At 39.3% G+C, this 14,261-nt stretch overlaps 1 protein-coding gene across 7 annotated transcripts in view; it reads right to left on the bottom strand.

The window, feature by feature from the left end:
• The window catches only part of MAPK14 (mitogen-activated protein kinase 14), a 75,875-nt gene that overhangs the window by 45,774 nt on the left and 15,840 nt on the right, over window positions 1-14,261 (bottom strand). For all 7 annotated transcript variants that reach the window (XR_006717866.1, XR_006717865.1, XM_045500790.1 and 4 more), the window contains exon 2: window positions 4,100-4,229. Coding sequence is in view for 5 of the 7 variants with exons in the window: in XM_045500790.1 (XP_045356746.1) it covers window positions 4,100-4,229 (130 nt within the window). In the remaining 2 variants the exon portion in view is untranslated. The remainder of the gene's footprint in view (window positions 1-4,099; window positions 4,230-14,261) is intronic.

Genomic DNA, 14,261 nt, shown 5'->3' with positions numbered 1-14,261 from the left:
CTGAGCCTCATTTTCCTCACATGAAAGAGAGGGGGATGCGTATTTTTATCACATTGTGAAGAAGATTAAGGAGACAGTGTAACTGAAGGTGCCTAGCACAAAGGACTGACCCTCTGTGGATTACCAAATTAAGTGGTGATCACAGTCCTTAGAGTTTATAAAGAATTACAAAATACAAATCACAGAAACAATCTGAAGCAGCTACTTCCAGTAACGAAATCTGAGGTACAAAGCTAATCTAAATTATTCAAATGACTAAGAAGCATGCCTGCAAGAAGCACAATAAACTGATTTGGAAAAAATAACAGCACGAGCATGTTCGCAAACAGTCTATCAAATTTTAATTTCTTTAAAAGGACACATCTTATGAGATTAAAACTACCCATGTTACATCAAAGTATCTTTAATTTTTTGCGGGCTTTTACATTAATTACACTACATTAATTGTATTTATGGAGAACTCACGAAAAGGAAAATACTATAAAACGAGTTTCCCAGCATTAAACTGGGGAACTTGGGGGAACATTCCATAATCTATTCACTTCTCAATTCTTATTTTGCTAAATGTTTGTTTGTTTGTTTATTGATTTTGAGAGAGAGAGAGAGCACGAGTGGGGTAGAGGCAGAGAGAGAGGGAGAGAGGATCCCTGCTCAGCACGGAGCCCAACAAGGAGCTCTATCCCACACCATGAGATCATGATATGAGCCAAAATCAAGAGTTGGATGCTGAGCCAACTGAGCCACCCAGGTGCCCCTATTTCCCATTTCTTGAATGGAAATTTCCTTTTAATTCAAGTTATATTTTAGCCTGTTTCTTTACTCCTGCTTTCGGACACCCAAAAGTAACCCAGGAATCAATTATTTAGAAAAGACATTTACAATACAAATAATCAGCAAATGTCCCTGATGACTGTCCTACAACGGTCAAAAACGGATGGACAGAAGTGATACATTTTTACCAAATTGGCACACACTCAAGAGAAAACCCACTTTAACTCAGAAACCAACAATATTTAATATCTTTAACACAAGTGCACCAAAACAATGACCGGATCTACCACGGTAAGGTAGATCCCAAATAAAAATTTTTAAAGGATTCCTTGAATAGTTTTAAATTTCAAAATGCACAGATCTCCAGGCCCTTAACTCCAGGCAATCTTTACAGTACCTACCCAGAAGGCAAAAAGATGCAGCTGGCAAGATGCTCCCCTTTCATGTTTCCTTAGAGCAGGTGTTAATGAGATCAAGGTCGCAAGTTCAATCAGGAATGCACCAGGTAACTTTGTTCAAAGAATAACTCTTATAGGCACAGAGGATATTCTCCCTAGCTCATTCCCCTTTACCCATCTGGTAAATGTGTGTCTGCCATTCGTTATCACTAATAAAAGAAATAAACTCAAGATGACATATTGATTCTGAGTCCAGCATCTTTGGGGAAAAGATCACATGTGCATTTGGCACCTAGAAATTACATTTGTTACCAATACTTAATATTGGTCAAGAGTTTCAAGCTGCTACTGTTTTTGGAGGCCTGGTGGCTAGTTAAAAATTGTACCGTGGCCCAAAAGAGTCATTTACTTATTTATTTTACAGATTTTATTTTTAAGTAATATCTACACCCAATGCGGGGCTCAAATTCACAACCCGGAGATCAAGAGTCACATGCTCTACTGACTGGGCCAGGCAGGCAACCCCCCAAAAAGTCATTTAAGAAAAAGAAAGAGGAAGAGAAAGAGGAAGATGAAGGAGAGGAACTCCTCTAAAAATCCTCGATTAAACTTACTTGGAAGCCTTGGCTCTTCCCTGGGTAAAACTACCTTTACACTGTCAGTTCCTAAGGGTTTGTAGAATAGGCTGAAGTTCAGGAATTTTTCTACGTGGAGTCAAAGTCTGTTAGCCCCTTCCCATTCCTCCTTCAAATACTTGCCAACAGAAGAGAGAACTCTGAAACGTGGAGCCACGTGCCTTCTTTTGTTCAAAACCAAATCACCAATACTTAAGTACAGGTGCTCTACGTTCATACCGCTAAAACCTAAACACGTTACCATAAAAAGACCAACTGCCATTAAGCAAGCTGCTTATACAACACCTTGTGTAGATTAAAATCCTAGTACTATCAGTCCTCTTTTTTAAAAGATTCTTTTAGCCTCTCCTAAATTAGAACAATTATATCCCATCACTGTGGCCTTTTCGTTTCTACAGAGCGACCCAAATGTAACCAGCCTAATATCATATAAGACACATTTTGAAGTGTCTCATTACAGAAAACGAAAGCACAAAAAACTAAATAAGGCTGTTTCTTATGACCAGTAGAAAAGCCAAGGCATGGATTCAGATAACCCAAAAGAATCCCTGCCCTAAACATTGGCTTAAATGGTCTATGAAGCGAGGCAGAACAATAAAGTATGGCGCTGGTAATCTAAACCAGATGTTCGTAAATGAGCGCTGGCAACATCGGTGGGATCCCAAGGCCTCCTGAAAGTGCTTTGGGGTTCCATAAATGTTTGGCTTGTATTCCATTTTCAAAGTATTCTTTATTTAAAAGCTATGATAATGTCTTTGTCACATTTATTAATGTATAATGAAAAACAGCATACACACTCAACTGTGTTAAAAACCAAATGTAAACGCATCAGTTAAGCTGCCAGGCCACCTTGATTTTATGCAGACCCTGGAAGAGAGCTTCTCCTGCTGGCTTTTTCCATGTATATCAACTTCTTGTAAACATGTCACTGATTGGGAAGGCTGCAGCTCTGCACGGAACTCTTTAAAAACTCAGGTTTGCACATGGATGCTCATGCACACTATACCCAGGAATAGAAGTTACCTGTGGAGAACAACTTGCTCAATAGGATGCAATTAAAACAAACTATGAAGATAAATAAGAAGCTACAGCTGTAATTACAAGAGCATCCATAATCCAATTCCAAATTTAAGTCTCAATGCTCCCAATGTAGAAGAAATTTGTACCTTGGGAAGCAAATGTATGTTAATAAAGGATCACATCTCTGTAATTTTTTTCTTACCATAGGAAAAAAATTCAATTATTAAGACAGAAAAGGTCTGAATAGCCAAGTAACAAATTTACAGATTTTGAATTTTTTTCTACACAGTAACAATCCATAGGGTCAAATGATTCTAAAATCTCTATCGCTACTGTTTCTACAATGCTACAAATTTTACGGATCCTTTCATACACAATCACATAAATTCTTTTAAACTTGATTTTGAAATTTAGGAAAGTAAGTATCTTCAATCAATTGTTTTTTTTCTCTTTCAGCTAACATTGCAATTGCATCCCTTTACTTACTGTATTAGGGTTTTTACGTTTATTTATTTATTTTGAAAGAGAGAGTGTGTGTATGTGTGTGCACTCGTGCCAGTGAGCAGAGTGGGGGTTGGGCAGAGAGAGAGGAAGAGAACCCCAAGCAGGCTCTGTGCTGTCACAAGCAGGCAAGCACAGAGCCCTACTCAGGGCTCAATCTCACGGAACATGAGATCATGACCTGAGCTGAAACCAAGAGTCGGATGCTCAACCGACAGAACCACCCAAACGCCCCCACGGTATTAGGATTTTCTAGGATTTTAGGATTTTTTGCAGTATGGCATTGCTTTCAAATTCCCAAACTCACAGAAAAGAAAAAGTTATATTTAACTTAAATGATGTCTTTGTCACATTTATTAAAATGCCTGAATTTGGAAAAGCTGTCTTGAAAAAGATTAAAAAGGAAAATTATAATATTAAATCATCCATAAAATAACAGCTACCTTTGAAAGGACATTCGGTGAGCCTAACACATGCTGCCTCAAACTTCCCCACTGAAATAATCCATAACATAAAATAGACTTGGACTCCCATATTTGGACACTACAGCCTGAAGTAAATGTAGTAAAGAATGCAAATTTGTTTAATATTTTCTCTCAAAAATCCTTTCATTAAATAAAGTCTGTTCAATGCAGTGGCCACTACACCCCAGTACGAGAGGCACGGTCCACAGCGTGATGCGTTCTAATGTACGCCCATTTGCAGCAATTAAAACACAACTTTTTCCAGTTTATTCAACAGCAGCATTTATTCTTCCTTGAATGAATAACTTACATTTTCATGTTTCATATGTTTAAGTAACCGCAGTTCTCTGTAGGTCCTTTTGGCATGAATGATGGACTGAAACGGTCTGGAGAGCTTCTTCACTGCCACACGTAACCCAGTTTTTGTGTCAAAGGCAGCACTAAGGAAAAAAAAAACACAGAAAGAATTCATCATTAAATGTGCTTTAAATATTTCAAAATCAGTATTTATAAGGCTTTTCCATTTTCAGATTAAATGGGTCTACACAAAGATACATAAAAAGTAAAAAGTATAAACATAAAAACTAAAACAATCTATAATCCTACTATCCAAAGTAATCTGTTATTTTTGGTGTTTCCTTCTCATCTTTTTTTTTGATGCATCTAAATCAGGGATCAGAAAATTTTTTCTATGAAGGACCAGATAGTAAATATTTTAGACTCTGGGAGGCTTAGGGTCTTTGTCACAACTCCTCAACAACTCTGTGGTCATAGAAAGCAGCTAGACAATAAATTTAAAAATGGATGTAGTTGTGTCCCAGTTAACACGAAAATAAGCAGCCACTTCATCTACATGAGCCAGTAGACTGATATATAAAGAGCTGGACTCTGTCTTCTCTGATGTAGCCTTCACTGTCACCTTGCCACCAAATACTGCCTGACCAGAGAGGAGGGCTTGGGATGCTTTCAGGGTAATGTGTTGGCACAACAACTTCCTGAGCATCGACAAAGTATCTGCCACTTTTTAGAAGCTTAGATGTAGTAAGGAACAGGTCAACAAATCTCAGCCCTCAGGGGATGGTGGGAGGGAAGAGCAGGATAATAAAAATAATTTCAAATAGTGATGAATGTTAGGACTAAATAAAACAGAATGGGACAAATGAAGACAGCCAGTGGGGTTTTGCTACTTTAGCTAGAACGTCTGAGGAAGTACATTTGAGCTGAGACGACTGAATGATGAGAAAGCAATAGCCATATAAAGGTATAGGGAAAAAGAACTTCAAACAGAAAAAAACAACAACAGTATTATTAATATTTATGGAGTCTTTATCACATACCAGAAACTATTCTAGGCCCTTTACATTAATTTTTAAAATTAAAATTAAAATAATTTTTAATCCCTAACACCCCTACAAAGTGAAGGCTATTATCATTCCCCCAGTCAGAAATTCGGAAACTGAAGCACGGAGAGATTAAGCAACTTGACCATGATCACAAAGCTAGAAAGTGGCAGGAGCAGGGAATCTGGATCCACAGCTCATGCTATTAACTACTTTGCCATGCTGCCTCTCAGAAGAGCTAGTGCAAACAAATGAAAAAAGAAACAGTGGTAGAAAAACTATGGCGTGCTGGAGGGCATAAAGATGGCCTGTGTGGGTGGGACACAGGGAGCAAGGGGAGAGTAGAAAAGAATGAGGTCAGAGGCATGGGCAGAGGCTAGAGCATGTAGGACAACTACAGCAAGAATCCTGATGTATATTTTAATTATTTTTAGAGACTGGGTTAATCCAATCATGCCGCATCCTCCTGTTTATCTCAGCCTCTAATGGGCATCCAAGACTTTGGGATCATCTACCAGGACCAAACTCTTTCCCATGTGACTCTGTACTTGTTCCAGAAGTTCCCCTCCCTTCACTCCCAAATCCTTACACTATGTCCTTACTCTTCAACTCCCAATTTGTTATCAACTCCTGTAAATCTTCAACCCCTTTTCTGAGCCTTCCCTCCAACTCTTTGATTTAATTGAAACTAGGCTCTACCTTGAAGACACTACTTGTCTTACAGCCCTGCCCTTAGCGGGCACATCCCAGGTACCTCAAAGCTAGCAGGTGGGGCAGAAGTCCTCCTTGCCAACCATGCCTACTTCCAGCCTCTAATTCTCCATTAGTTCCATTCTCCCTGCTGCTATAATCCACTGACCTGGAATTTTCCATTATTTACCAAAAAGTTAGTTCCTATCTCAAAGTCTCTCTCCACCCTCAACATCTGTCATCATTCTTGGCAACTTCAACATCCAGGTGGAAGGCACATCCAACATCCTGGCCTCTCGGTTTCCTGACCTCTCCAGGAAACTCCACCTCGTCCAGCCACCTCCATGGTCACACCCTGGACCTCTATCTCCACCAAAAGCTGCCCTGCCTACACAATTTTGAATGCCAGCACCCGTTTTCCATCACAAACCTTCTTTGCCTTTCAGTTTACTTCTAGTTTAATTGTATCCTGACTACAACAATTTGTGGACCTCATCGTCATTGCCTGATTCGACCCTTCAAGCCCTCTCCCATCTTCATTTTCCTTCTCGCCTGGCTTAGATTGCATGTTCCTTGTGTGTTTGCCTCTCTCTCCTATACTCACCTGGATAAAGTCTGACTTTGGGTGATCTCAACTATTTTTATTTCCCTTGTCTGAATCCAAGAACAAATTGTGGTTGAAGAAAAAAAAAAAAAAAAGGACAATCATACAGACTGGTTTCATTCTTAATTTCTGGCCTTACTCTCAAATAAGGCTCTCAAAACTGCCACTTTTTTTTTAAGAATTTTTTTTTTTAAGTTTACTCATTTATTTTGAGAGAAAGAACATGAGCAGGGAAGGGGTGGAGAAAGAGGGAGAGAGAGAAAGGAAGAGAGAGAACCCCTAGTAGGCTCTGCACTGTCAGTGCAGAACGCAACACGGGGCTTGAACTCATGAACCGTGAGATCATGACCTGAGCTGAAACCAAGAGCTGGACACTCAACCAAGCCACCCAAGTGCCCTAAAACTGCCATTTTTTCCCCTAGGAAGTCCATTTTCTTACTCAAAGTCATCATTTGACACTGTCACTCTCTTCAAACCTCTAATTCACTCTCTTCCCTCAAAGTTGTCCTTGGCTTCATTGGGAAAATAGAAACCATCAAAGGGAAGCTCCATCTGCCTCCTGGGTAAGTCTACAAACCCACCTGCAGTTGGACCTATCTTCTCTGCTTTCTCTCTTGCTCTAACTAAGAACACATGTCCTTTCTTACAAAAATCCAAGACCTCTCACTTTGGAGCCATCTCCCTCCTCCTTTCAAGTTCTTTACTCCTTCATTCCTTTTCTCTCTCCATTCTGAGTTTCTGCCTTTCTTTTGGATCATTCTCATCAACATAAATATGCTCTAGTTATTTCCCACCCTCAACAAACAAACAAAAACTTAACCTTGAAAGCTCCTCACTACAGTTAATGTTCTCCAAGGGTTCTCAAAGTATGGTTCCTAGACCAGTAGCATTCGTGTCACCTGGGAACTTATAAGAAATGCACATTCTCAGGTGTCACCCTAGACCTACTGAATTGGAAACCCTGAAGTGGGTCCAGCAATCTGTATTTTATGAAGCCCGCCACATAACTCTAACCCACAGTGAAGTCTATACCTCTGCCATTCCACAGACCAGCAACACTGGCATTATGTGGGAGCTCTTTAGAAATGCAGAATCTCAGGCATTAAAGTAGAATCTACATTTTGACAAGACCTCCAGGTAATTCATGTGTATCTTAAGGTGTGAGTCATTTCCTTGGCTCCCATTCTTTCCTCAACCCATTACACTGAAACCGTTCTTCTCGGGTCATTAATGACCTGTTACCAAATCCAACTGCCACTTTTCTGAATTAGAAATTGACATGGTTAACACTTCCCCTTCCTCTAAACACTCTCCATTCTGGAGTCCGTATCAGCACATTCTACTGGTTTCCTGTGACCTCTATGGCAGCTCCCTCTCTGTCCTCATTGCATGTGGTTCCTCTACTTGAACTCTGTTAGTTCCTGAGGGCATGGCACTAGGCCCTCTTCTCTCTCCTACATTCTTCTGGATAATCTCATCTATGTCCAAGACTTAAATGCCATCTTATATTGAAAACTCCCAAATCTCTCACTGAAATCCCTTCTCTGAGCCTGACTGCCTTCCTAACATCTCCCTATGAAAAACACATAAGCACCTTAAAGCTTAGCAAGTTCAAAACACCTATAACTATTCCTCTCCTTGTCTCTTATATTTCAATAAATGGACTTTCCATCCAATTGCTCAAGTCAGACATCTGAGTATCACTTGTTTTCTCCCTTTCCTCCAGCTCCAGCCTCCTGGTCCCCATCCAAACCTATCAGCAAGTCTTGTAGTTTCCCATCTCCAAAATACATCTCTAATTCAACTTCTCTTCATTGCACTGCTAACATACTAGTCCAAATCATCCTCGTCACCAGCCTGCCTTCTTCTGCTGGTCTCCCTACCTCCTGTTTTGTGACATTCTTTTTCTTTTTTTTAATTTTTTTTTTAACATTTATTTATTTTTGAGACAGAGAGAGACAGAGCATGAATGGGGGAGGGTCAGAGAGAGGGAGACACAGAATCTGAAACAGGCTTCAGGCTCTGAGCTGTCAGCACAGAGACTGACACGGGGCTCGAACTCATGGACCGTGAAATCATAACCTGAGCCGAAGTCGGCCGCTTAACCGACTGAGCCACCCAGGCGCCCCTGTTTTGTTACATTCTAATATACTCACCACAAGCATCCAATTCGATCTTTTAAAAATATAAATTAGATGACACTACCCACTGCTTTCAAATCCTTCAAGAAATTTCCTTGGTACATAAAATAAAATGCAAGTTTCCTATCATAGCCTACAAGGCTCAGATGACCTGACCACCAATGACCTGCTCCTGCATGACTCTTTCCTTTCCCCCAGCCACTATGTTTTGAACATGCTGGCTCCTTTTAGTTCCTTAAACTCTTCAGACAGGCTGTTTCTGGTTCCTGAGCTGCTCTTCTCTCCCACCTCCACTCTACCCTACAGCCGAATCCTTCTTCAAGCATTGGTTTAAATAGCCATCCCCCTCAGAGATGTATCAACAGGTCTGTTATTCTCTGTCACAACACCCTCCTTCTTGTTTCCTTCCTTATCCTACAAAAAGGGAGGGTGTGTTCTCTTCTCTCCCACTCCTGTTCCTACAAACCCATAAAATAATAACTTCTTCCCTCTTGGAAGTACCAAGTAAACTTATACTCTTCTCTAAACCCCTCAATGGCTCTTGTGAGACAGAAAATGGCCCCTGCTATGTGACCCATCCTCCTCAACTCTCCACCTCAGTTTGCCTGCCCACCTGTAGGCTGAACATGTTCTCTCCTCCACTGATAAGCCCTTGGGGACCTCCTGGAGCAAGGAATGTCATCAGGTTTCTAGCTGACCTGCCTATGACTGAATGTGCAAGTTCAACTCAGTAGGGAAAAAATAAGAAGGCTACTTGAGCTGCCTGTCCAAGCTGTTCTCCATGCCAGCTTTACAGTAATAAAGTACATATTTTCATCTCTATTTGACTCCTGTATCTATTCAGCAAAAGGTAGGCTAGGATTAATCAGTACCCTATCCCAATAATCACAATTTATTACTGTATGTTTATTTACCACCCAGCAGGGTGGTTAAATAAGGGCTAGGGCTTTGGTATTAGACAATCTGGATTTTAATTCAAATTCTGTCACTTAGTAGCTATATAATCTTGAGAAAGTTAATTAAATTCTCTCGGGCTTATATATAAAATGAGGATAAGGTACGTATCTAATAAGGAGAATGCTTGTTAAGATTAAATGTGATAACTTTTGTAGTAGCTTTAGCAAAAGGGCCTGGCCTATAGTAAAGCTTAATTATTAGACATTAATAATGTCTGCCTTTCCCATTCATCATAAGCACCTGGAGGGCAGTTACTGTCTTCTGGTTTATCACTTCTGTATTGCACAGTACTTAGCATAATGCCCGGCAGGGGCACACTCTCAAAATATGCTTAACAAAAGCATGAAGGAGTATTTTGTAATGCAGTTATCTGAAACATGAAAGAAAAATCTTCAACTTTATTATTTGGCTCTCAATTTTTACAAATTCAGTAGCATCCAGGGGCACCCAGCTGGCTCAGTCGTTGGAGCGTGCGACTTATGATCTCGGGTTGTAATTTCGAGCCCCACGTAGGGTGTAGAATTACTTAAAAATAAAATCTTAAAAGAAAAATAAATTCAATAGCATCCAACAAGAAACTGATAGTAATGTTAAAAACATACAATCATTGAGTGCTTTGTTATTGCAAGATACTGTTTTTAGATCTTTACATAAATGAACATCTTTATCAAAAAGACATCATTACTGGGGCTCCTGGGTGGCTCATTGGTTGAGCGTCCAACTCTTGGTTTCGGCTCAGGTCATGATCCCAGGGTCAGGGGATCAAGCCCAGCGTTGGGCTCCCTGCTGAGCATGGAGCCTGCTTGGGATTCTCTCTCTCTCTGCCCCTTTCCTCAGCTGGTGCATGCTCTCACTCTCTTAAAAGAAAAAGACATTATTATTATTTCCATTGTACAGATGAGAAAACTGAGGCACAAAGCGATTAAACAATGTGCCCACAGTATGGACAGAAAATGGCAGAGCTGAGATTCAGATTCAACTGGTATGTTTTCAAGCACGAACTCTTAATGGATACCATTGAATGACTCCTTAATGGATCTCTGTATGGAACTCTTTTTTTTTTTTTTTTTTGGAACTCTTAAAGAATAATCAAGTTCAACTTTGCCAACAGTTCAGTCCATTTTAAATATATCCTAATTATATGAACTCTGCTTTTCTAAAATGCTTCCTACTATAATTAATTGCATTTCATATGGACAAAGTATTTCTTGTAATTTTACATTGAACTCAGGATAGCATTAATAAGCATTTCAGAAGAAAAAACTTTCACTCTGGATGCATTACTTTATGTAGGGGAAGTTTCTCAATCCCTAAAGTTCTAACTACTCCCTGTGAATCTAGGACACTGATGGAGTAATAATGTGGTTTCTTACAAATACCAAAGTATCACTTCCTGAGTATTTGCTGAAATATCTCCTTCAGAAGAGCTTTATGGATATAAAAGAAACACTAAACATAGTACCTGATATCACAGAACTTGCCATCTGAGATTATGAAACATACATGAAAGCAAAGAACGCCCAACAACACAGTGTAACTATACACAGCTGACCACGTTTCTACAAAGTGGGTTCAAAAACATATACAGTGAGTATACAAATTTATATAGAGTGGCGTCCAGCTGGCTCAGTCACAAGAGCATGTGACTCATCTCAAAGTTGTGAGTTCCGGGGCGCCTCGGTGGCGCAGTCGGTTAAGCGTCCGACTTCGGCCAGGTCACGATCTCGCGGTCCGTGAGTTCGAGCCCCGCGTCGGGCTCTGGGCTGATGACTCAGAGCCTGGAGCCTGTTTCCAATTCTGTGTCTCCCTCTCTCTCTGCCCCTCCCCCGTTCATGCTCTGTCTCTCTCTGTCCCAAAAATAAATAAACGTTGAAAAAAAAAAAAAAAAAAAAGTTGTGAGTTCCAGCCTCACGTGAGGTGTAGAGATTACTTAAATAAAACTTAAAAAAAAAAAAAAATGTACTTATGGGGTGCCTGGGTGTCTCAGTTGGTTAAGCGTCTTGATTTTGGCTCAGGTCACAATCTTCAGGGTCGTGAGATCGAGCCCAGTGTGGGTTAATATTCTCTCTCCCCCTCCTACCTCCACTCTTTCTGCCCCTCTCCTGCTCTCACTCTCTCACTTGTGTGTTCTCTCTCTCTAAAAAAATTAGATTAAATAAAAATAACACTCACACTCTCTCACTTGTGTGTTCTCTCTAAAAAAATTAGATTAAATAAAAATAATAAAAATTACATATAATATATAAATTGGGTTCAAAATATGCAAATGTTGGGGCGCCTGGGTGGCGCAGTCGGTTAAGCGTCCGACTTCAGCCAGGTCACGATCTCGCGGTCCGTGAGTTCGAGCCCTGCGTCGGGCTCTGGGCTGATGGCTCGGAGCCTGGAGCCTGTTTCCGATTCTGTGTCTCCCTCTCTCTCTGCCCCTCCCCCGTTCATGCTCTGTCTCTCTCTGTCCCAAAAATAAATAAACGTTGAAAAAAAAATTAAAAAAAAAAATGCAAATGTTTACTGCAGCCTGTTCACAAGAACAAAACCAGAAATGACCTTAATGTCCAACGACAGAGAATTTAGATTATGGTACATTCTCCCATATATTGTAGCCATTAACAAGAATCTCCACGGAGTACTAACATGTACATGTTATATTATTGATGGGAAGAAACAACTTTCAGAAGTAAAGAATGAGCCTATCTGTGGAAAAGAAAGTGTACTTGTACATGTATATATACATGTGCAGACAAGAAATATCTAAAATATTCATAATTTTAACATTTTTACTTACTTATATTTTTCTATCCTCTGATTTTTTTAAAAAATGAGCTTATATCTTTTAATAAGGTCATTAGTGAATTACAAGCATAAGTCATCTATATTGTTCTATTAACCTAAAATAAAAAAATAGGTACTAACTTTAATAAAGCCACTATTAACACTGTATCTCCTTCAAATGATACTTACATAGCTATACTCACAGAACACAAATTTGTATCCTCTGTTCGTAAGCCGTAAGCATTTTCCATTTTACTAAACAATAATTTACAGTAATTTCCTTAAATATCTGCACCACAATCTACTTAACTATTCTCTTTATTGATGGGCATTATAGCCATTCTATTCATTCACACACACAAATACTATAAAAACTACTACAATGGACATCTTAATTCATACTGCTTCATCAATAATTGCACGATTTCCCTAGAACAAATAATTTTTACTTCAAAGGACATACACTTGCACTTTTTAAAACATAATACGCTTACAAAAGAGAACAAGCAGGAATTGTTCAGAGAAACTGCTTTCTGTTTATCAGTTAAGCAGAATCCCTATAGCAAAGCTACTGAAACAAGGAATATACGACCCATCCCCAACACCACTGCTTTAAGCATTTAACTGCTCTGACCTAGCCTCCCGTTACTATCACTAATCAAAACAATGTTTGGAGAGAGGAGAAATCACTCATTTCATCCTAAATTGAACACTGTAATCACCCAAAGCAGAAATTATTAACAATTTCTTAATCACCTAATAAAACCAATTAAATACCCAAAGGAAAGAAATTCAAATTTACTGAATACCTGACCATGTCACATACTATCTGGGAAATGTTTAATCCTTATAATAACTTTTTGAGATAGTTATATTTACTTTCCAAAATAAGAAACTGATGGTCAGAAATATTAACAACTCACCCAAGGTCATGTAATTCATACACAGTGGGATTCAAACCTAGATTGGTCTAATTTCAGTGTTCACTCTTTTTCCAGAATGCCAAACTGCCCAGGATTAAGGGCAACCCAAGGAGCAGCTACTGGCTTTGCCTTTATGATAATGATTCACTTACTAGTATTACCAGTTGGGCCTCTTAATCACATTTTTTAAATTAGAGCTACAAATAAAAACCTTGTTTTCATGAACAACATCATAAAATGGAATTATCTTTACAATGGTGAGGTTCTCCAAACTAAAACTCAGGATACATTGCTTAATAAGTTTTTCCTCCAACTGTAAATTCACATAAAGTCTCCCAAAGTTCTAAAATTAACTCACATTTTACAAAGTTATTGATATGGTAAAGAAAAAACTAAAGAAAAAAATGTAAAACTCACTGAAAGCAGTTATGTCACAGTCACTCATCTGCTATGAATCCAGTGCGTAGGATATAATATTCACTAAATAAAACTGAATGGTTAAGTACACATTCATACTTGCCTCCTCCCTCCCTGAAAAAAACTGGCTTACTAGATTCTTAATATATCCTAATATAATTGTTTAACTTCTAAATTTATTTATCCTACTTTATTCCACAATGGATTTAAAGCAGCCTGGAACTGTACATACATAATTTGAAATGACAGTGATTACAGGAGAATAAACTCTGGACGGATGAGGTTAATATACAAATGTATATTATGAGGGGCGCCTGGGTGGCTGTTACGTCCCACTTCAGCCTAGGTCTTGATCCTGCAGTTTGTGAGTTCAAGCCCCGCATCGGGCTCTGTGCTGACAGCTCAGAGCCTGGAGGCTGCTTGGGATTCTGTATCTCCCTCTCTCTCTGCCCCTCCTCCAATCATGCTCTCTCTCAAAAATAACCATTTAAAAAATTGAAAAAAAAATGTATATTGTGAGGTCCTTTCTAAATACCCATTAGAGGTGGGTCTCAATTTTGGCTCTGAGTCCACTAAAGCCATCACACAACAAGAGAACACAACTAGTTAAGACATGAGTCACAGGAACCAT

Source organism: Leopardus geoffroyi, chromosome B2 (genome assembly GCF_018350155.1).
Source record: "Leopardus geoffroyi isolate Oge1 chromosome B2, O.geoffroyi_Oge1_pat1.0, whole genome shotgun sequence".
Lineage (NCBI taxonomy): Eukaryota > Metazoa > Chordata > Mammalia > Carnivora > Felidae > Leopardus > Leopardus geoffroyi.
Note: the sequence above shows the minus strand (reverse complement) of the source record. Positions and strands in the feature narration are given on the sequence as shown.